The sequence below is a fragment of the Ruditapes philippinarum genome, unplaced genomic scaffold (genome assembly GCF_026571515.1).
Source record: "Ruditapes philippinarum isolate M1 unplaced genomic scaffold, ASM2657151v2 ctg12098_1_1_1_1, whole genome shotgun sequence".
Classification (NCBI taxonomy): Eukaryota; Metazoa; Mollusca; class Bivalvia; order Venerida; family Veneridae; genus Ruditapes; species Ruditapes philippinarum.
The window spans coordinates 4,271-28,110 of record NW_026858136.1 but is presented as its reverse complement, the minus strand read 5'-3'; the positions used below and the strand labels follow the sequence as shown (position 1 = coordinate 28,110).

General features: G+C 31.9%; 1 protein-coding gene across 1 annotated transcript; it reads right to left on the bottom strand.

Moving 5' to 3' along the window:
- Positions 1-71: 71 nt before the first annotated feature.
- On the bottom strand, positions 72-17,061 carry LOC132752256 (ubiquitin carboxyl-terminal hydrolase 7-like; the record flags this gene model as incomplete). The annotated part of the gene is given in 8 exon segments (XM_060742572.1): positions 72-83; positions 709-797; positions 3,517-3,581; positions 4,519-4,592; positions 5,733-5,831; positions 6,294-6,396; positions 7,662-7,760; positions 16,560-17,061. Coding segments are annotated over 8 exon segments (593 nt in total), but the record flags the coding sequence as incomplete, so codon positions are not given.
- Positions 17,062-23,840: the final 6,779 nt, after the last annotated feature.

Here is a 23,840-nt window from a genome sequence, read left to right as displayed (position 1 = left end):
AATGTAGAAGTGAATTCAATATAACATGTTGCACCTTGAATTCTTTAAACCAACAAACCCTGTGTGTTTCTTTTGAGTCCCAACTGAAAAAATTCAAAAATTGTATTTTCAAGTTGTTTTTTCATCATACTTTTTCATCCTAAATACAGTATTAATTCTGAATACATGTCTATCAGACTCAAACTAAAGATAAATTTTCATTTATTTTATTCATATGCTATGAAATAAACAGTTATTGCCTAGATACATAAGTTGTTGTTTTTTTTCATCTTTAGTGGAGTCTAGTATAAACCAGATGCTTGCCTAATTACTGGATATTCCAATTTATTTTCCCTTAAATCATGTCAATATCTAAAATTTGTCATTTGCTTTAACTCATTTTATCCTAATTAACCATGTTTCCAACTCGAAAGTTTTCTGATTGGGTAGACCAAGACCCTTTCCCAAAAAATGAAAACACCTGGATATAAAATTTATATTTTATGCAGCAACCCCAGGGCTGGCAAAACCTGATCTTGACTTCCTTGTCTGTTTTATCTTGTCCTTATTATATTTATATAGTAAATTCTTGAAAGTTTCCATTTGTCCTTACTGGCTGTGGGACAACATGGGCAATACAGACATTTGATTTTGCTGTCCCTGAATCCATATGTTAAGCCACATCTTTCTTGTACAGTGAAACATAAGATTTATCAAAACATAACCTACCTAACACCGTGTGGAGCATCAGCTATCACATGCACTTGCAGAATAACTTTATCATCTTTACAAAAACCTTTATCTGGATCTAACAACTCCTGTAAAACAATAATCATATATTAAAATAGTATGCTCATGCTAAGAACTTGCCCAATTTCCTTAATTCCAGCAGGGTGGTTGAAATAATGCTTAACTAGTTTGAAGTTTTATGAGGACTGCATTAGATGAAATACATCAAGTTATAATACAGCAATTAGCTTTTTAAACAATCTCAATGGTCATTAATTATTTAAATGCATGATCAATCATACAACGAAATAGTTAACAAGAGGGCCATGATGGCCCTGAAGTCGCTCACCTGTATATAGGCCCCCGTAGAGGGGCCAGTTTAAACCCCAAGGCTTTTATTTGAACAAACTTGGTAGACACCCATTAGAAGATGTTTCATGCTAAACATCTAAGGTCTGACTGGTCAAGTTTTTTCTTTAAACATATAGTTAAAAACAATGATACACCTGGGGCAGGGCCAGTTTGGACCCAAAGGCTTTTATTTGAACAATCTTTGTAGACACTTACTAGAAAATGTTTCATGCTTAATATCTGAACTCTAGCTATTCGGATTTTTCGAAGAAGATTTTTAAGTTTTTGCTATACACATATAAGGAAAATCAATGACCCCCGGGGTGGGGCCAATTTTGACCCCAGGGCTTTTATTTGAACAAACTTTGTAGACACTTACTAGAAGATGTTTCATGCTTAATATCTAAACTCTAGCTATTTGGGTTTTTTCAAAGAAGATTTTTAAGTCTTTGCAATACACATATAAGGAAAATCAATGTCTCCTGGGGTGGGGCCAATTTTGACCCCAGGGCTTTTATTTGAACAAACTTTGTAGACACTCACTAGAAGATGCTTCGTGCTTAATATCTAAACTCTAGCTATTTGAGTTTTTTCAAAGAAGATTTTTTAAGTTTTTGTTATACACATATAAGGAAAATCAATGACCCCCGGGGCGGGGCCAATTTTGACCCCAGGGCTTTTATTTGAACAAAGTTGGTAGACACTCACTAGAAGATGTTTCATGCTTAGTATCTAAACTCTAGCTATTTGGTTTTTTTCAAAGAAGATTTTTTAAGGTTTTGCTATACACATATAAGGAAAATCAATGACCCCCTGGGGCGGGGCCAATTTTGACCCCAGGGCTCTTATTTGAACAAACTTGGTAGACATCCATCAGAACATGTTTCATGCTAAATATCTTAGCTCTAGCTCTTTGGGTTCTTTAAAAGAAGATTTTTAAGTTTTTAACTACATGTGTATATGCATATAAGGAAAATCAATGACACCCTGAGGCGGGGCCAATTTTGACCCCAGGGCTTTTATTTGAACAAACTTGGTAGACACCCATTAGAAGATGTTTCATGCTAAATTTCTTAGCTCTAGCTCTTTGGGTTCTTTAACAGAAGATTTTTTAAGTTTTTACTATATGCATATAGGGAAAATCAATGACCCCCTGGGGCGGGGCCAATTTTGACCCCAGGGCTTTTATTTGAACAAACTTGGTAGACACTCACTAGAAGATGTTTCATGCCAAATATCTAAGCTCTACCTCTTTGGGTTTTTCAGAAGAAGATTTTTAAATTTTTTTCATTTGGTTGCCATGGCAACCAGAGTTCTGCATGGAATTAAATTCTTTGAACAATTTTCAAAGGTGACCACCAAAGGAACATTCCTGTGAAGTTTGGATGAAGTTGGCTTAGTGGTTTATGAGGAGATGTCATTTAATATAAAAGTTTACGGACGCCGGACGGACGCCGGACGAAAAGCGATCACAAAAGCTCACCCTGTCACTATGTGACAGGTGAGCTAAAAATTGATAACACTTTCAAATAAGGTTTTTAACCAAAAACACTTGCATCAAATCAATGTACTTCTCAAGTTTTAATGATTTTATGCACAGCAATTACTTCTAGATTTTCTGAAGATAAATCTTATTGCATCTCAGCAATACAAAATTCACATTAGAAAACATTTTGCATTTTCTCTTGTGTCGTTACTTTTGTTTTACCTTCCTTCTTTAAAGTTTAAGATCTATATGCTTTTCATATAAATTGAATGTTGACGAAATCATGGTCAAAGTAGTATTCAACATGAAACTAAGCTACAAATACTCATTGTCACTTTAATTTCTACTTTTTATTGTAGAAAAAGAAACCATAAGAAAGATTTCTAAAGCAGAAGTCTCGGTATTGCCCAGAAAAACAATACGATTATATATGAACAATTATTGCAGAATTCAGTATATGCGATATATTATTAAATGCTCATTGTAATAGCAAACCAACATTGTTATCTTGTTTTCATAATGTATTAACAAATGAAAATGTATTAACAAATGAATTGAAGAAATTTTAATAATTGATAAATGAAAATATCCATTATAGGTTCTTGATTATTAATGTGGTTAAATAAAAGCCTTTAAGTTTGTGTTTTAAAAATTAATTGTATTACAATACTTCCTAATACAAAGACATTCAAATGTGACATTGCCAGGTAAAATATTGTGATATCTAATACATTGTATATTATAAATATATCACACCAAATTTTGCACAGTGCACTTGCCTTTCATTCAATATTGAGCACATTATAAGTGTTAAACAGATTTCAAAATAAAAATACAAGCAGTCAACAGTATAGAGTCTAGTCAGACTGCACAAAATGATGAGCTTTTTCCGAGAAAAATACAAGTTGTTGGGTAGTTTGTTTTTTTTACATCACTACACTCAGTGTGTTAAATAACTAAATCAAACTTACATTCCATGGTAAAAAATTACTGTAACCCCAATCATTTTCTTTACTGTAGAAAAGATGCTGAATTTCTGAAGAAATAAACAAAATGATAAACAGTTTAATACATGAAAGTGTTAAAGAATTTTTCACATAACAAGTGGGTACCTTACATCCTTTGTTTCCAAACTGTGTTTTTTTACTATGTAAAAACATTTTAACCACATGTCATTTTCTTTTTACTGAATTGATAGAATCAAAGTAACATGTATCAGTACTCTAGCCAAATTTACTATCATTATGTAAGTAGACAGACAGACAGACTGATGGACAAACAGTCAGGACAAAATCCACCTATATTATATCAGAATACAATAATACTGATCAATAGAATACCACACTACACACATTTAAATGGACTCTCTTCCTCTTAAGTTTACTGCTATTAAAAATGACAATAATTCTACTTTAAAAATTATGCCATACAAAGTTCCCATTGATTTTACTCTCACTTTTAGCATTAAAAACAAAATAATTTGATGTAAAGTTGCTAACTGTCTACACTGTATTTTTTCATTGTGTACAGTGTAATTTTTCATTGTGTACAAGTATTATTTTTCATTGCATACAGTGTTACTCTACAGTGTATTTTTTTCATTGTGTACAAAGTAATTTTTCATTGTGCACAGTTTAATTTTTCATGTGCACAGAAAAATACTTATTGTGAACAGTACATTTCTAAACCGAAATTTTCAATGTGTATGTGTACAGTGTAATTTTTCATTTCCTACAATGTAAAATTGTCTACATTTCTTCCAAGAATAAAATATATAAAATCAGGAAGCATTTAATCAATTTGTATATTATGACATTTGCTATATCACGTGTTAGTAATCTATCCTAAATCTTGCATCATTCTCATTAATAATAAACTATTCACACATCGTATGATCTAACAATACCAATAACATTGCATAGACATGGAACTTATTTAATAAATGGAAATATTTAAGCCAATAAATAGCTTACTGCGAACAAAATCCTCTCCTTCTTTTTTCTGATTGATAATCCTCAGTTCAGCAGCGGCGTTGCATGACCATGACCTAAAATCAATCAATACATGTGTATAGCATCACTACATCAAATATTCTACCAGCTTATGCTAAATCTATCATTGTATGATTTAGTATACATGGATTAAATTAAGCTCCTTTCCAATGAAATCTTTGTTCATTTTAACATTTTTTTTGAAAAACATTTAAATGTAACATATCAAAACTGAGTATATCAGTTCTAATGGGTTTTCCTCAACTCGATTTGCCTTAAAATTAGGTCTACAGATAATTGAAGTTTGTATTTTTTGTTGGCAAAGTTGTTGCGAACTTAAGTCTAACCCATTTGTTTAAATGTTCCCCTCTAAAAAATGTACTTGCTTAATTTTGTTTTCATACAACTAAATATTCATTTTTTAAACTAGAAAAGATCATTTACATACAAAATGTAGAAAGCAAACTTGTATTGCAATAATGACCTATTAACCCTAACACTGCTGAAGCCTGAATAAATTAGCCTTTGCCACCAATGCAGTCTGACCAGGCTCAATATTTTTGGCTAATAAACTAATTAAATTTTCATCTTAATATCCCCCAAAATTGATAATGAACAGTTCCAAAATGGAAGCTGGTCAAGTCAATTAAATAATTTCAGCAGGTAAAAGGTAAATTACCTCATTAATTATGGATAATTCCAAAGTTAAAGAATTATATTCTTTGAGGAAATCATCTCAAGATTTTGTATCAACATTGTTTAATGAATTTAAACAGGAGGGGCATAACTATATAATGTCAAATAAATTTCAAAAATGGCATTTCATATTTCTGCAGAAATATTTTATCTGTAAAAAATACTGTGCTCTCTTTGAAAACATCATCAAGATCTCTACATCTTGACTAAAGAGGGTGATCTAAACAGTTAGTGGTTGCCATGGTGACGAACATAATTAAACAATGACCTTTACATCATGAATTATCAGTGAGATTAAATCTTCCATTACAAAGAAATTTGGTACAATTCGTCAAATATGTAGGCGCTTTTCTTTTAAAGAATTTGAGTATTTATAATCAATATGATCTAATTAACACAAAACGTTTGAAAAAAGCAGGTGTATTGAATATCTTCTGCTTTAATAGGAATCAATTAATTACAACTTCTCCAAGATCAACTCAAGGGACATTATCACTTACGTTGAGTCTGATTCGGCATTGCACTGAAGAAAGAATCCCAAGCTCTTCTGGTTATATTTATCAGCATTGTGACTGATTCGCTGCATTGCCATGATTTTCCTAAAATTAAAAAAAAAAATTGTCAAAAAAAACCAAACAAATGCAACTTGCCAAAGACTTTTTTTCTATTTTTAAACAAACATCTCATGATTTTTTCCAATACCAGTATCTATTTATAATAGTTATATTTTACAAAGAAAAAAAATAGCTTAATGAGGGCATATGCCTATACTATTGATATAAAACACAATAACAGATAAAGTAAATATTCATACTGAGAAATATAGACCTTTGTCTATTATTGACATAATAAATAATAAAGTAAACATTTGCATTAGAAGAGCACTATATCAATCAATTTGCACAATGTAACATTTCTATGGTGTTGGCATGTCATTTACCATGTAATACATGTCATTCTTCATAAAAAAGGCAGAATTATTAACCCACTGTTAGACACTGACAATAAGTTATTTTAAGACATTTAAAGCAGATGGTAAAGGTTTGTGTAATATTACATACCATGGCAGGTTTCGAACCATACACTTGGGACTAAGCATTGAATCTTTCAGCTTGCTGATATTCTCAACTGTATAACTGAATGTTGCTTCAGCTTTGCTGTCATCTACAAAAACAACAACAGTTAATAAGTTAAAGATACAATATTCCCATGTAGATATTTCAGAAGCATTTCTCAGGTCTAGTAGATAGAATGGAAGCATAAAGTTATTTTAACCATTTTGTATCTTGCTGATTTAATAAAAAATGTTCTTCCCCTGCTTTAAATATAGAACAGTCCATTGTGTATTTCAGCAGCAAACAGATTAGCCTCATTAGACCATACATTTTGGCTCATTAATGGGAGCACTGACAATTAAATCTAGCACTACTAGCATAGCTGCTATCACTGTTAAGGATTGCAGAACTAATGTCAATAATAATAACTTCAGAATATTAGCAAAAATATAGCTGATATCAAAATAAAGGTCACGCATAAATGTGTTTTTCATATCACGATTATTCATGAAAAATTGAACAAAATAGAGGTAAAAATAATCTGAACTCCTTATAGTTCAAAAGAGCTTGAGGTGGAGGGAAATAATTTGAACCTGAATTGGTTGTTACAAATATCTAAATAAATTTTGTTTCAATGTTGACCGCCATTTTCTTAAAACATTTAGGCCTAAAAAAAAAAATGTTGTGTTTCCGATGGCCCGACCGACCCTATTTTTTAGCGCCGACCCAAAGTTTTTTATCGATGTACAAAAAAAAAATGGCGCCCGTACCGACCGTACCGGAGACGGGTTTTAGTATTGCGAGTCGACAACGATGTGAGGCACAGACGATTCGGGTTCCAATTACGTATTAACGCGCACCGGCTAATATGGCGGCACAACAAGCAGCCGAAGTGTCACTGCTGGCGATTTTCTTTAAAAATACGATCATAGTTTGGCAAAACAGGAAATCAAATTAATAGACCACAGCAAAACAGCTCAAAACATTTTTCAGACGTGCATGGTCATGTTAAAAGTGATAATATTAAAATTGAAGCCAGTTGTTCGGTAAGAATAAAAAAAATGAAAACGAAAGTCGAGTCATGCCATTGGTAAAATTTATTTCAAAATAAAATATTGAAGACTAGGTTTGGTAGTCTAACATTTTAAGTTTTTAAGTACTTTTATATGCTATAGAATATAATTTAAAGTACATATAATCCGTATCTGACATATCTACAATCGTTGATTGACTAAAAAAAAAAAAAAAAAAAAAAAAAAAAGTCCGACCTACCGACCCTACTTTTTTTTGCCTCGCCACCAGAAACACATCAATTTTTTTTTTAGGCCTTACAACAAACAATGAAATATTGAATGAAAAACACTTTGAATTTACCTTCCTCCATATCTTCCTCCTGTGGTTTCCTCTCCTCATCCTCCTCAACTTCTCCATTTATTGCATTTGCCATTGTATTGTTGCTTTTGTCAAGAGCATCTATAAGTAAATCATAACTCACTCACATTAACATTTCATAATTTATCTACTTGGTTGGGTTTTTAAGTCACAACAACACTTTCAACTTTTAATGTTGAAGGAAGACCTTAAGTGCTACTCTATATGCATTATTTCAGTTTGAACAATTTTTGCAGAGGTCAAACAAACAAAGTTTAATACCAAATATCTAAGCTAAAGCCTCTATAGTGTAATAGAAAATGAGTTTTCTTTTACTATATACATATAAGGGCCCACTGAAACAGGGTCAATTTTGACCAAAGGGCTATAATTTGAACAAACTTAGTATAGGTCTGGCCCTGCTTACTATTTCAGTCAAAAGTGGGCACCCAAGTATAACCACCAACCTTCTGTCAACTAGTTTGAAGAAACTAGCATTAACAGCATCTAACATTGCAACAGGCCACTGTTATATGATTATGTGCATTTTTTTCAAAAATATTTGTGTACGCTACTTTTGAAGCGTGAATATTCTATTCAACAGGATTTCATCTGTTTTCCTCATAGCATGTAACTTCAACCTCTGACACCCTTTCAGAAAATGGTTCAATACTGAACAATAAAATAATCAATGGCCAGTTATTACATGGAAATCATGTAAATACATTTGCTATAATATACTATATCTATATACAATGTAAAGAAGCTATGAAGCAGAAAATTCTTAGTGTAATATCAGGAAGAAGATATAAGTAATTAATTCCTTACTGAAATTAAAACAACAAACATATCAATAAAAACTTTTTGAAATTTTCAACTGAGCAAGTATATTAATTTAAATAAATATATAATGCTGAAATTTGATATTTTAAAATGTACTGATAATTGCTACGAAGTCTTCTTTTTTTTAATGTAGAATAAAAATCTTTTGAGTACACACAGAAAAGATATGTGGCATTTTAAACTTGACAATATTATATATGAACAATATAGGTAAACACTGTATGAATACATGTACATAGTGTCATAAAATAAAACAATACCGCTTTTATTGTTTTTTTAAATCTAGCTAAAAATGGGAGTTTGTTTTGTTTTTTTTTCAGAAACAAAAACTGAATTAACTTGACCAATAACTGGGAATGCAGTTTTACAAATATAGTAATTTATATTTGCATTCCCATATTCAAATTAGCCATATTTATTAAGTTTCCTAGATTTCAATAAAAATTTCTGGAATAAAACAATTTTACCCAAAGATGAGCAAGGTAAATATCTTTAAATGATGCAGGTACAGGACAAAATATCAAGATTAATTCATTATCCTACCAACAATACAAGATAAAACTAGATGCATATAAATTCATTTGTACCTTTAAAACCCAATTATACATTTATGCAAAGTCCAGAGCTCCAGAAAAGAGTATTTTACAGCCAAATTTGTTTTTGAAAGGCTATTTGAAATTTTTGTACATACATGTAATTAAAAGATATCCAATGTCAAAACAGATATATGTTGTTTTCATGCATACCAACAATTAACAAAGTAAATATATCTTGTACATATTTTTTTGTAAAATACCATCCAAAATATAAAGAAGAAAAAATATAAATACTACAAATATTACTTTGTAAAATATTAAATCTATATTGTTGAACTTAAGTATGCAATTTTTTTTAAAAAAAGATTGAGAAACTAAAATATCTGTAACTGTTTCCACAGTGCAATGTTCCCTGCACTATAAAGTGCATGTGCAGCTAGAGTTTTTGGCTAGCAGTTAGTATGGACCTGCATTGCCAGCAATTTCCTTTACTAACTTAAGCAAAAAAGGTCTTGATAGTCAGTGTCTGAAACAATGGTTTCTTGTTTGGAAAACTTAAGTGCACACATGCAAATAAAAGGGTGCAACACCTAAGGTGTTATTAATGATTTAATTATTTTTCAGGATACTCATTTGTCAAATTTTGGGGCATTCCCCCCACCTAAAATAGAATTCCCCCCCCCCCCCCCCAAAAAAAAAATTAGTAAAATTTACTCTTCATAAATCAATTATCATAATGAGATGTTGTCGACATTGACAAATCTTTTTTGTGCTTTCGGATCAGTGTGCTATTATTTTGTGATGCAGGCCATTTGTTTTTGTCAATTTATAGCACAGTGCTTATAGCACACAATTTTACAAATTCTGCTCGACTATATAATTGTCTGTCAATCAGAAGAAAAAAAATATTTCAAACACTCCAGGGGGAAAATGATCAGGTCCAATTATTGTCCAGCGCTCTTTTTATCACTGCATTTTTAAAACAAAGTCTACACACCCTACACAGCTGTTGAAATTTTTTCAAATTCTCATTTTTAAATACCAAATTTATATGGTATCTAGAGCTTCAACTGTTATGAATATTTTATGGCATCAAAGCATAAATGGTAATTTTAATATTTTTCTGACCTTTTTTCTAAAATCTGCATCAGGGCTTCCGTTAACGGGCGTACGGCCGTAAATTACGCCCGAAAATCGTATCTGTACGCCGAAAATTAAGATCAATGACGTACCGCTGACTTCCAAAAATTTAGGAATACGGCGAAAATCGTAAGCCGTGACGTACGCCACGACCATTTTCCGACATTTTCTCACTTTCCTGGCGTACGATTGGATTATTTATTTTAACTCCGCCCCCTGAATTGAATGGTTGACATGACAGCGATGGGGGAAATTATGCGAATGCACCTGGCGCGTGACGAATTAGCGAGTGTTGATTTATGACCTTGATAAGCGTGAAAACAAAGTGATTGGATTAATTGTTTGTTTTGTACGGATAATGGATAGTTTATTGACGTAAACTGTGGTAGGTATCTGTTTTTAATTACTTTAATTAGATAAAATCATTTATTCTTTATTGTGTGCATCGGTAAGTTTTGAATGTATCCGAAAGTTTGCCGAGTCGGCGAAGGGTGTTTTTGTCTTTTGATTTTTTTTTCCTTTTTGAAGTTAAAGACGTTTTATTTTCACACATTCTATCGATGTTGATTTGATTTGATTTTTTTTTCACTCGCTAATTACGAATACGAAATTATTATGAGAATCAAAGTTACATTTAAAAATCTTTTTCCCTACCCACTCTCAAAATGTCTCAATGCTCACTTCTGCAATTTGGCGTATCTCAAAAACGTAATTAAAAAATTAATTTGGTCAAGAACGGTGTTAGAAATTACTTTCATAAAACTTTCAATTTATTAGCCTGATTAAATTTAACCATTTTCGGTTGTTAATGTGTTATGATTCATTTGATACACTGAAATTGTGTTCGGTACTGTAGTAAAAAATTTTTAAACACAAGAGATATTTAAACAACAATTTTTATTTTTCAAATAAGAAATATAACAATGCTAAAGGATGTCATGTTTTTTTTTATTTCAGGAAATCTACAGAGATCCACCCTTTTAAAACACAATGCAGTGTCTATTCTAGGACGCGCGATTGCGCGATTCTCGCTAGTATTTCACAGATCGCGCACAATTCAAAATCATGTGCGTGAAAATCGCGCATCTATAAAAAAAGTTAATCAAATCGTAAAACTTCCATCCCGCATTATATTTGGTTGTTTTGTTTACATTTACATCGGAAACCGAAGGGAGGTAACTGTTAGCTAATTATAATAATTTAGTACCGTATGGTACTGGTTACGTGAGTTGACGGAAATTAACGGAATGTTCCGTACCAACCGGAACTAGTGTGCTCGATCTGACAGTTGGGCGCCATTTTAGTGTAGTAAATAATCAAGAAAAACGAGGCAATTCCTAGCTTGGCTACGATCTAGACGTGAAAGATAGGTCGATTGTTTGTATTGTCAATCCCTTTATAATCAATCGCGGCAGTTCTGTAATAATTTGTTTTCGTTTAAAAATTAAGGGGGGACAACTTCTGCTGCTTAAATAAATCACTCCTCAGTGTTAACTTAATGCAGACGATTTAACATTGGCAGTTTATTTTGGCACCCCTTGATTTTGAAAATCGCCCCCTTTTTTGAAATAGAGGGGGGAAAATCACCCCTATTTTTCAATTCCTAGAATAAACACTGACAATGAATCCAAGGACCACAAAAATGCTGTGCAGGCTGATCACATGATACAACAGCTGTATGGTACTGATCCAGAGGTAGAAAAAGAAGAACCCATCATACACATTTCAGAATCTACTTGTACCATGATTGATTAGGGTAAAGTCAAAAATAATGAGGCAAAACTTTGAAAATAGGGTCAAAATTGAAATTTCATATTTCTACTTACTTTTCACCTAAAACCATGTGATATTGATTGATGTTTAATGCCGAGTAATTGGATTTTATCTAACACAACACAAATTGTATAAATCAACATTTTATTTCAACTTATTAACAAAAATTAACAAAACCAATGCTTTATAAAATTGTGTCACTATACTTCCCAATGTTAATTAAATCATGTGTGTTGTTATATTTTAGTAACAGTAGTGATGTACGGATAAAAAATATACCATTTTTTTACCAGTAGTTTTACAACAGAAAAAAAAATGCTATTGTTTTGTTACTAAAGTCTGATTTTCTTTAATGTAAGAACATCAAGTTTTTCTAAAGTTGGAGAAAATTGGGCAGAGAAATAAAAAAGTAGTTGTTAGTATGTATTAATAATTACTTTGATGTAAAATAAAGTTTCCAAATATTTCAACCTCTCAAAAAAAAAAATAATAAGCAGTCAAATTTAACTTGTATTTTATAAAAAAAGCGTTACACTCCTGACATGACTAGCATAACTTGTTTAAATGATAATAGTTCTTTACAGAAACATTGGAGGTAAAAATAACATAAGAAACACATGTACAGAACACCACTGATGTTTGAAAACATACTGATAGGTTATTACATTTGAGAACAATTCTAAGAGCAAAGATATGAAGTTACACTTAAAACCGAAAACAAGTTTCTAACATGTAAACAATTAGCAAATAAATGGAAATAAAGGTTATAAATATTAATTAAGCTTCTGTTCCTAACCAATAGGAAAATATTAAAATGACCATGAAGAATCTATTTCACAAAAAAATGCACAATTTCACTTTAACATTTGAGTGTTACACTCCTGACACATTCAGGCAAGAGACTTAATATCTTAAAATATTGATTTAAAATATTTTTTAATGAAATACTTAGACAAGTATAAGTTTTCTATGTTAATTGTTCCTTTTTGTTTATCTTGCATTGAATTACTTTGCTTCTCAACTGAGTGTGACTTTGTTGAGTCATCCCAAGGGCATGTAACTGATCACTGCTGGCCCAAAAGAAACAATTGCAGTCATCAGGAGAAGTACCTGGAATCTTCCAACCTTTTCTGCGAATTTTATTTTCAAACTCGCTTAGAGTTTCATTTTTATGCTCTGTTGAGTAGTTATATATATAAGACTGTCTGTAAGCATACCTCTCAGGTTAGTCTCTCTCTCTCACAATTGTTAGTATTACTAGCTACTACTTTATTAAGGTTAGGTATTAAGCAAAAGCAGAGCAAAAATGCAGTGTTTTGGCAGAATTCAAATGGTTAGTATTTTAAAAGACTAAGGACTACAATAACTGAAAATTGAATATGCAGGAACTGCATTCAAAAAATGTGATAACAAAAATGATTGCAGAATTAACAGTAATTATCATAGATGAAAAAAAAATTACTGTATGTCTTTATTGTTATTGACTTGGTTACTGTTTAGAAATAATATCAAATCTCATCATACTAATTGGCATATATATTTGTTTACATGAGTTTTATAGTGTTTTTTTGATATCTACTTCAATTGTTTATTAGTCTGCTGAAAATAAAACAAAGTTAACTACAATTGCCGAAAAAGAAAAAAAATGTCAGGAGTGTAACACTTTTCACTATTCTCACATACTGTATTTTACTTATATTGCATACTTAATCTTCAATAATTGTATATAAATGCTTTGTTCTGCAAAGAGTATATACATGATTTTAATTTCTCAGTAATTTCTTTAGTGTATTATCATTAAATTTCAATGATTATACTTGTCAATAGTAGACATTTAGGAAATTTTGATGTTATTTAAGTAAATATACTAAAAACAGAACTTAAGCATTGTGGTTTCTTAAAAAAAAAAAAAAAAAAAAATACTTAATTACTTTTCCTTATGAATAGTGGCAAGAATCATATTTAGATACGAAATTTATATGGTATATTCATGAAATCGTTACAAGGTTAAAAGATGGCAAAAATAGTGTTACACTCCTGACATCACTGATGATCATGTACAGAAAGTGCATGATTTAGTTAACTTGAACTTATGTCACTGCTGACATCACTTGGACTCATGTTTTTGAAAAAGAAAGAATATATTAATATAACACCTTATATGCAATAAGGAAATCAGTAAAAGTACAAGATGTTACACTCCTGACACTGAGCACTGTCATTATTTTGAATCGAAACCGAGTCAATAACATTTATAGCATAGAAAAAAGAGAATTTATATTCTTAACTATATACAATGGTCAAAATGTTAGAAGCAAGGAAAAGCTCTTAATAACAAAGATATAAGCAGAAACTTTACTGTTAGTACAAACCATGCTTTTTTTAAAGTACATTTTATTTTACAACAACTGACTTTAGTGACTGGATAACCAAGTGGGATACCTACATTTTACAAAAAAAAAGGAAAAAGCAATTGCGAGAGAATAAGATATATAACATAAGTGACAAAAATTGTCATTTAAGAAACTGTTTTTCTGTATCAGGAATAGAGAATCATCATTTGTGTAAAATGTCACACTAAAAGTGTTACACTCCTGACATTTTAGGGTAATGTTTTTCTTGTATCTTTTTCACTTGTAGCGTGATGTCCCTGAAACTTGGCATATTTTACAACACTGATAGATGCTATATTTAGCACTTATAACAATATACACAACTATTTAAATATTAATCTTGGTAGCCTTTAAATGTTTGGCCTCATTATTTTTGACTTTACCCATTAAAGAATTAAAAGTTTTCTGGAAATATATTTTTTTCTGTTATACCAATGAGCAATTATTTGAATGTTATCACTGAAGGGTTCTACACGGTTACCACTGTCCTTAAATAACAACAATACAGTCCTTTTCAGGGTAATATTCTTACTTCTATTGAAAATATCAACAATCATGTAAAGATACTTTGAACTTTTTAAATATGTATAATAAAACATTTAAAGGAATGACATTTTCAGAATCTTGTGATTAAAATAATTGCTTTTACTTGTATCATCTCATACTATAAATCAAACATTGAAACATGAAAATTATACGCGTAAGAACAACTGACTTCCAGAAATTTACCTCATGACTTCCAAAATTCCTTGAAAGGAAGTCCTGACTTCCTAAAAAAAATTCCTAGTGGAAGCCCTGATCTGCATACATGTACATCATATCAACAAATAACAACTGATCTATCTTAATCAGCGCACACTCTTAAAATTATAAGAAATGAGGATACCCAAATAAACAGATACATGTACATTGATTACTCCACTTTTTTCTTACATAAATACATTATCAATGAGTATAATTGCAATATTCTAATCTCGGTCAAGCATCTTGTATATCATCAATATGGACATGCAAACTTACATTGTTCTTTTCTTTTTATCTACAAGAAATCCATGTTTGGTTGTGTTTGTATAAGGATTTCCTAGTGAAGATGCTTACCACATTTTCCACTGACAGTTACCAGATTCTTTTCAATTTGTGTCAGTTATAACCACTGTCAATTTCCACATTTCACACAGAACAGGGGTATGTCATATTAGCATATACTATAGAAATTAATCTTGCAGACATTCACATAATGCAGCCCTTTTTCTGAATCACTTACTGAAAAATGGCATTATCACCAAAGAACTTATACTTTTCTGTCTTTATACTCAAGATTTTAAAACAGAACATAGCTTCTATTCATTTTTAACATTAATGAAAAATCAGAGTCACTAAAATATGTGACAAGTGAAACTGTTTACTGCAGAAATATCCACAATTTTGGTTGTTCTACGTTCAATTGTGTGGAAAAGAATACATCCAAATATTTTTTTGCCACTTGTGGAATTTGCAAATTACTGCGGAAACCTGGGAAAATTGCACAAGAACCCTAAGCCCTGCTATCTCGCTGATAAAAAGTGACATGTGCATGGGTGAAAGTTCAGAATTTTTGAAATACTGAAAATTTAAGCAGGGGGCCAGGGGGGCTGCAGGGCCCCTGGTGGGTCCAAAGCAAATCCTTGGCCGCGAGTTCAGGGGGCCGGAGCAAAGAATTTTAAAAAACAAGATTAACTAAATTAACTGTAGGAGAAAATATCACTCTTTCATTTAGTATAGTTGTTTAATATTTAAAAAGACACTGTAGATCAGAAAGAGCAATTTAACTGACAAGCTATATGCTATGTATACCCTTAAATCCGCTACTGCCTAAACAACTGTATCTCATTTTTAAAACTTCTCAATATTCATCAATGATCAAACAGTTATGTGATAACAGAAACACATGAAAGTTACAGCTGGTAACAACTTTTAATATTGTTAGTTCATTCTTTGTTTTTCCTTATTGGCTAAAAGCCTTAGTTACTACTGCAATCAATGAGGATAACACTTAACACTAACAGACTTCTGGTAACATACACGTACAATCTTTACTTTACTTTACTTTACTGGAGTTGAGGTCGCATTTTATACCATAGTTGTTGACCATATGTTATTTACATTCTTTAACAAACAATGTGTTCATATAAATACATAATGACTAAAGCAACTATTTGCACATTTTCAATAATTACCAGTACTAGATATTTCCATAGCCTCTTCTTCCTTTCCATTTACATGATTCATGCTGTTATGAACACTTTTTACAGTGACCGTGCGCTGGCGATCCCGCTCTGGCGTGGCTTGACCCTTTTCGGTGACGGTCACTTTCACGTGCTTACTAGCAATTCGCCCAATGTCTGCAGGCTAAACCCCTTGTCAGGGGTATTTCAGAACAGGAAAAATCAAAGACTAATGCTGGCAGCAATGAAGGAAAATAAACAAGATGGCGGCAAAATCGCGGTGTACTATGGGAAACGATTTAAAGAAAAGTATTTTTTCTTTCATATAAACTTCATTGTTAACTGATTTTTTACCTCTCACAAATCGCAGGATTTAAATTTGTGTTACAAAGAAACAGGCATAATAGTGCTTTCAATCATTTATAATTTTAAATTATGCTAACTTTGTTTTGATCGCTGTTGGGGTCGGTTAATTATGCAGAACGTCACAAAAACGCTTGCATACAAATGCAAACGTCTAGTAAGAACCAAAAGGCGTGTAGGTTGAGCGTCACTAAATCTATTCCCTCCACATTGTCCAGAGCGGTAATAGACAATTAAGCTTCTATCAAAAGAAGCCTGAGAGGTTTTTTTAACCGAATAAGCATTTGAAATCAATACGGATAAGTATCCCAAGAAAATTTCATTATGCATTTCAGTAGGGGAGTCCCGGAATCCGGAATCCTAATATAGATACAGTAGGGTGAACTTAATATGAAAAAGGCAAAGCCTCAAAGCGAGCTCGATGTACTTTTAACGTGAAATAGTATGAAATAATCGCTCATTTTTATTTCAAATGCAGTGACGAGTGCGTGTGACGTCACACGTACTGTGTTAAATTTGGCTCCGCCCCTGTCGTTAAATGAATAACGAGTTTTGGAAACGTTGATAAAACTTTGTTTGTTTATTTTATTTCACTCTTGATTTTTTCAAGCGAAATAAAGATTATTAAAAGTGAAATAAATGTTAAATTTCAAACGTTTGCGACATACGATTAAAATAGCGTACTTGATATGATTGTTTTGCACGTGCTGTTTGGCGCTACATTGTGACGTCACGAAACAATACTTTAAACGTCTGTACAGCGTTAACGACTGAATAAAAGATATTGGTGTTCGGATTCATTTTCTTAGTTAGACCATTTTCTTTCATTCTAGATAGTTTTCACAACAAAATTCGACAAAAAAATGTTTTTATTTATCAGATTTTTCAAACAAAATGGCGCCTTCAATTTTCATTTTACATTTTCCGTTTTAAAACTGTCATTCGTTATTTTATACACAGCTTCCGTTGTTCTGGTTCCCTGTCCAATTATGGTTCCCATAGACGTGCGCGGGTGACCAGTCTACACATCCGTTTTCAGTCAGAATTCCTCAGTTTTTATCGTTATCTTTAAATTCGAAAAGTTGCGATGTGTCCAATTCGGTACTTTGGACGAAAGTTTTCAAAACCATCACTTAGCAGGTACTCGCGTTACCGTAAAGCTCGCTTTGCGAGCAGGCCCTTCGGGCCAGCTCGTCGAGCTCACTATAAACTATGTATTTGTGTTGATATTTGTCTTAATAAAAGGCAATAAAACATTGTTGTTGTTTTTTAAACCTATGTCATGACCGGTATATTGATATAAACTTCAGATTGAAATATATTTTGAGCTATACCCATATGTATCAATAACATTGAAAGGCAAAATATTTATGAAGGATCTTTGCCTAAATTTAAAAAAAAATCAAAGTTTTTGTTAATACACAATTTAAATTAGCTTAAGTTTTTTTGGTAATACTTTAGAATTTAGTACATATATTAGTAGCTATTTAACAGGTACCTTATTGTAAATAAATGTATATTGAAACCATCAAACAAAAAAAACTATGTTTAAAAAAGTATACTATACAAGTTTATAATTATAATAATTTCGCTTTTTAAATCTTATACATGTATAATACAACACATCTGTGGCTAGATCTAATCGATAGTTTATCAATGACACCTATGGCAAACGGCCAGGTAGGGTAGGTAGTCTATATCGCTGTCGAGTCCCTGACATGTCACCAATCATGATCGTAAAGAGTTAATTTTTTATCACAAAGTTGTGATAATTTACCTCCATGCAATTTCCACAAAGTGATATGAAATTTGAGCCAAAAGTAGGTCACCTTACGGCGGTCAATGAGGACCTTAATGTACAGTAATCTGAGACAATAAGAAAGGCAGGTAGCTCGATATCTTAATAGGGCTGTTGGTGCCAAGCAAAGGGTCTGCCTTTCAAGCTGCACTCGTACTAGGGACTCATGCACCCTAGTACACAATCCTCGTCGACTCTGTCTACTTTGTAGGGCCACTCCCCACGACTTTAGTCAGGACACCATAATCTCATAATGTCTCAGCCGTGCCCCATCGGTAGAGCGCATGACATCTTACCGCCTTAAGTGCCATAGAGTACCTGGTATAATCACTTGCCAATGCCCTATGGCTTCTCAACGACGGGGAAGAGAGAAGTGATAGATGGTCAATTCCCAAATTTTATATATATCTAATACAATTCCGGATCCCGGATCCCAACCCCCAACTTAAGTATTTTCAAATTATTTTGTAGTACAAAGAGCTCAGTTGACGCTACATTACCAGCAATAAATGTTCGACGATGCCATTATACATAAAACGCATATGTGGAAATATATTTTCATTTGTGTCATTTTTGTTCTCAATACCAAATTACAGGCAATTTTTTTCTTAAAAAAAAACAACAACAAAACAACAAACAAACAAAAACAACAACCCCCGAGAAAAAAACACTCTAAATATTTGAACATCTATAGGCTTCGTCCATGTTTAAATTTATGTCATCTCTTTTTGGTCATGTCAAATATTAATTGAGCAGTTGTGATAGATGTCGAAAGTTTACTCCTATATAAGTTGTTATAATAAATAATAAAAAATGTACAGAATATAAATAATAAATGATGAAGAAATAAACTCCCAAATGAAAGAGCGTTAAAATCTACAGGCTTCAATGCATGTTAAATCTTATGTCATTTCCTTTTGGTCATGTCAGCTATTGAAAGAGCAATGATAATAATTATCATGTTATTTTTGGCAAAAGTGTACTCCTACTAGAAGTTGTTACATTAGAAAATAGACAGAATATAAATAAAAATGATGAAGAAATAAACATTCAAATAAAATTTCCATAAAAATATGACATAAGTAGTATACTATGTTCCTGTACGTTCTGGTAAACCCCAAAAGTGGCTGATTTACTATAAAATAAAGAGGGCAAGAAATAAGTAGGTCGACAACTTCAGTTTAAACTAATGTGATATTAATATACTCTCCAAAGTAACTAAATATTTTTAAGATTAACTGAATTATTAAAATCTACAAATGTAAATATTTTGAATCAGAAAGGAAATTATTGTAAAAAGGCATTTGATTTATGTTTAAATTCATAAATATATGACAAAAATACATTCACGTGTAAGTGTTTAATCAGATATATACTTACACGCATTCTAAATGAGATTAGCCAAAATATTTTAAGCACATCAAACTTGAGACAATTGTACTTAAGTAAAAAGATTCAAGAAGAAAGTAATGATGATTGATTTTGCTATCTATATCACCACATTTCTACTGCGTTGGCAAACGCAGTAAATGCTATTTAGCATGCATGTATTTTGACCTCTTTTTGGGAGAATTGAAGTGGATTGTAAGTGCCGTTTGCAATGTGTAAATTACTTCCTTTGTTTACTCTACAATATTTTTCTTTACATACCATTTTCATAATTTTCATGAAAATCAGCATGAATCTGGTGGCATCATGAAGTTGAGGTGCTTAAATGCCTAACTGACCTATAAACCAGCAGATGTCGCTAGTGGAGGGATCTTATTAATTTTAAGCATGCTTCACTTCATAGACTTTTTCCCAAACATTTTAGATAAATTATCAGAAATTATCATTTATAAAATCAAACTTGTCATCCATGTAGTCATAAACATTTATTTTAATAAACCGGCCGTCAAATTTGAACTTTTTATTTCCACGGGAGGAGCTATATGATAATTACACATTATAACTTTCAGCAGTATAGAAGTGTTTACATACCAGTGAAAGTGATCTGCAGCAGACGAAGATCGTTGGAGACAAGAAAACAAAAACATTTTACTGACCTTGATTTATCAAAATCCTTTCCTGGACTTTTGCTGAACCTTTTAATGAAAAATGACTTTTCGAGTACATTTTGTTGTGAACATCATAATAATTATATGAATGGTTTTAACTTTATAAAATTCACTGAGAAATGACTTGTTGTAAATAGCCAGTAAGCATAAATGAGTTTCCATATCAGTAATTATTAATCTTTATGTTGAGTATAAAATAAATTTTTACTTCTTTAGAAAGGGCAAACATGAATTTTGTCATGTTTAAATAATTGCTTCAGAGAATGTTGGAGGCTTGTTACCAGAAAATAATAGCGATCAATGTGAAATAATAAATGTCATAATACTTATTCACTATATCCTTACCTATTACCAAAAGGCAACATATGAAAAAGATGGTTCAGGGAATCGAGCAATGAGAAATTAACTTTTCGGATACTATAAAAGTACACCAAAGTAAAAAAGGTTTTGAGAAATAAAATTATAAAAGTATTATTTCTGAGGCAAAATGGGTCTTTAATATATTTACAAACACGTTTGCAGAATGCATTTTAAGGCACACCTTTTGGGTTTTGATACAATGTTTTGACTTGAAGAAGGACAAAGTCAGTTCAACATGTCAGTCCAACAAGTGTTGCTTGCATTGGTTTTTAAATATACATTATCACTCCAAAGTCCTCTTCTGCAAAACATAATCCAGTACTTTCTCTAAAATTCTTTTTTCTTATTTAGTTAGTATTGTATGGTCTCCCTGAGCGGAACAGACATCAGAATGAGCTAACTTAGATGACCCACTCTTTTTTATCTCGCTTTGCTTTCAGAAATTCCTTCTTTGTGCACATGCAACTGTACAGTACTTTTTACATGAGGCTAACTTGGTCGATATTTGAGTTCTGTTAAATCCTGGGTATATGTAGAGATTTAGAATCATCTCTTAATTTAACATTTAAATGTCCGATTCATTACAGTTTTCTTAATGTCCGATCCTATTGGGGGAATGTTCCGTTTAAAGTTGTATGAATATTTATGTCATCTGTATTCTAAGTGACGTTTACAGTAGAGCTTCTGCTGTTGTTCTTTTACCCAATGGTAAACATTCTTATTCACACTGCAAAACTTTTATCTATAGGTAAAAAAAAAATTATACAGCTACTGTACACCGGAAAACAACAACAGATCTACGTACAGGACAAAACTCAAACGTCTGGATGTTAATAATCAAAATTAATCGAAAACCGGCAGCCGACGGTCCCATTCGCCGGGCACTTTATTTTCCGGTTATAAGAGACCGGAGACTGGGTGGGGGGAAAATCCCGGGATCGCCTATAGAAAAGCCGGGATCCGGGATCGTATTAAACATATAGTAATCCCGGGAATTGACCACCTGCTATCGGTGTGATCGATAAATTATCGATTATCTAATGCCTTTTGTCAAGGATATGCTTGTGATATGAAATGCAGACAGGTTTAATGTTGTTTATTTACTTTTTTAGTCTTGATGGCTATGATATATTTTTGTAATTTAATGATTTTCGCGCATACATACGTACAGTACTGTACAACAAATGTCTGGGGACACCACTTTGTTTTTTATGATAGAAGTTTAATATAAACACATAATAATAATAAGTAATAAGAAAAAAGTAAATGCCCAATTGGTAAAAAAATCATTTATTGAAATAAACATGCATTTTATACATGTATTTTTTAAATGTATTAAATATACATGTATTTTCATATAACAGTAATGCAGGTGTCATTGGTAAATTATCGATTAGATCTAACCCCTGCATTTTTAAAGAGATGTGTAATGTTATGTCAGATTTCTACAAGGAATTGTAAAGAAGAATTTTGTTTATTTTTCTGACCGAGTTGGTTTTATTGTTGCAATGATTTCGAGATATTTGACTAAGATGACACGTGCCCTTTTTACAATATTAGAGTAGAGACATCTGTCTGGTGAAACGAAGTGTGAATGCTACGTAAAGTGAGATATTTAGTGTTTTTTTCCTCGCTCTTATTTTTATTAAAATACACTTTGTTTGATTTGTCACGGAACAAATGACCTTTTGTGTAAATTTCTGGTTTTCCTACTTAGATATAGATCTCCATAGTGATTTCCACTTGCCAAACATAATCCGACTTGTAATGTTCAAATTATTTTACTCCTATCAAAATATAAGTATATTATACCATTATTGATAAATCACAACAAACGCATCAGTAATGCAGATTGTCAATTTCCCTATTAGATCTTTTACGATACTTGTACAATAGTTTAGACCGAATATCTTTGAACTCCCTTATCACATTCAGAAAAGCCGGGATCATATTAGATACATGTATATAGAGATCCCGGGAATTGACCACTTTGCCATGTCACATTCAGATAAAGCCGGGATCGTAATTAAACAAGGAGAGAGATACCGGGAATTGACCGTCTGCTATAAATCACATTCAGAAAAAGCCGGGATCGTATTAGATATATAGAGATACCGGGAATTGACCGTCTGCTATAAATCACATTCAGAAAAAAGCCGGGGATCGTATTAGATATATAGAGATACCGGGAATTGACCGTCTGCTATAAATCACATTCAGAAAAAGCCGGGATCGTATTAGATATATAGAGATACCAGGAATTGACCGTCTGCTTTAAATCACATTCAGAAAAAGCCGGGGATCGTATAGATATATAGAGATCCTGGGAATTGACCGTCTGCATAATAACATTTCAGAAAAGCCGGGATCGGATAAGATATCAAAAAAGCCGGGATCGTATAAGATATAGAGAGATCCCAGTGAATTGACCACTTCCATATCAAACATTTAGAAAAGCCGGGATCGTATTAGATTATATAGAGATCCCGGCTGTATCGCATTCAGAAAAGCTGGGATCGTATCAGACAATGTGTTAAGTGAAACACGGATAGTTTAAAAAATAAATATAAATAATGGATATATAAAGAAGGGTCAATACAAGTTGGCAATCAATTCATTCTATTATTATATACATGCATTTAAAACATATAATCCGTTAGGTAGAAGTAGTTAATTTTGAAACAAACACATATACAGACATAGAAGAAGAAGAAG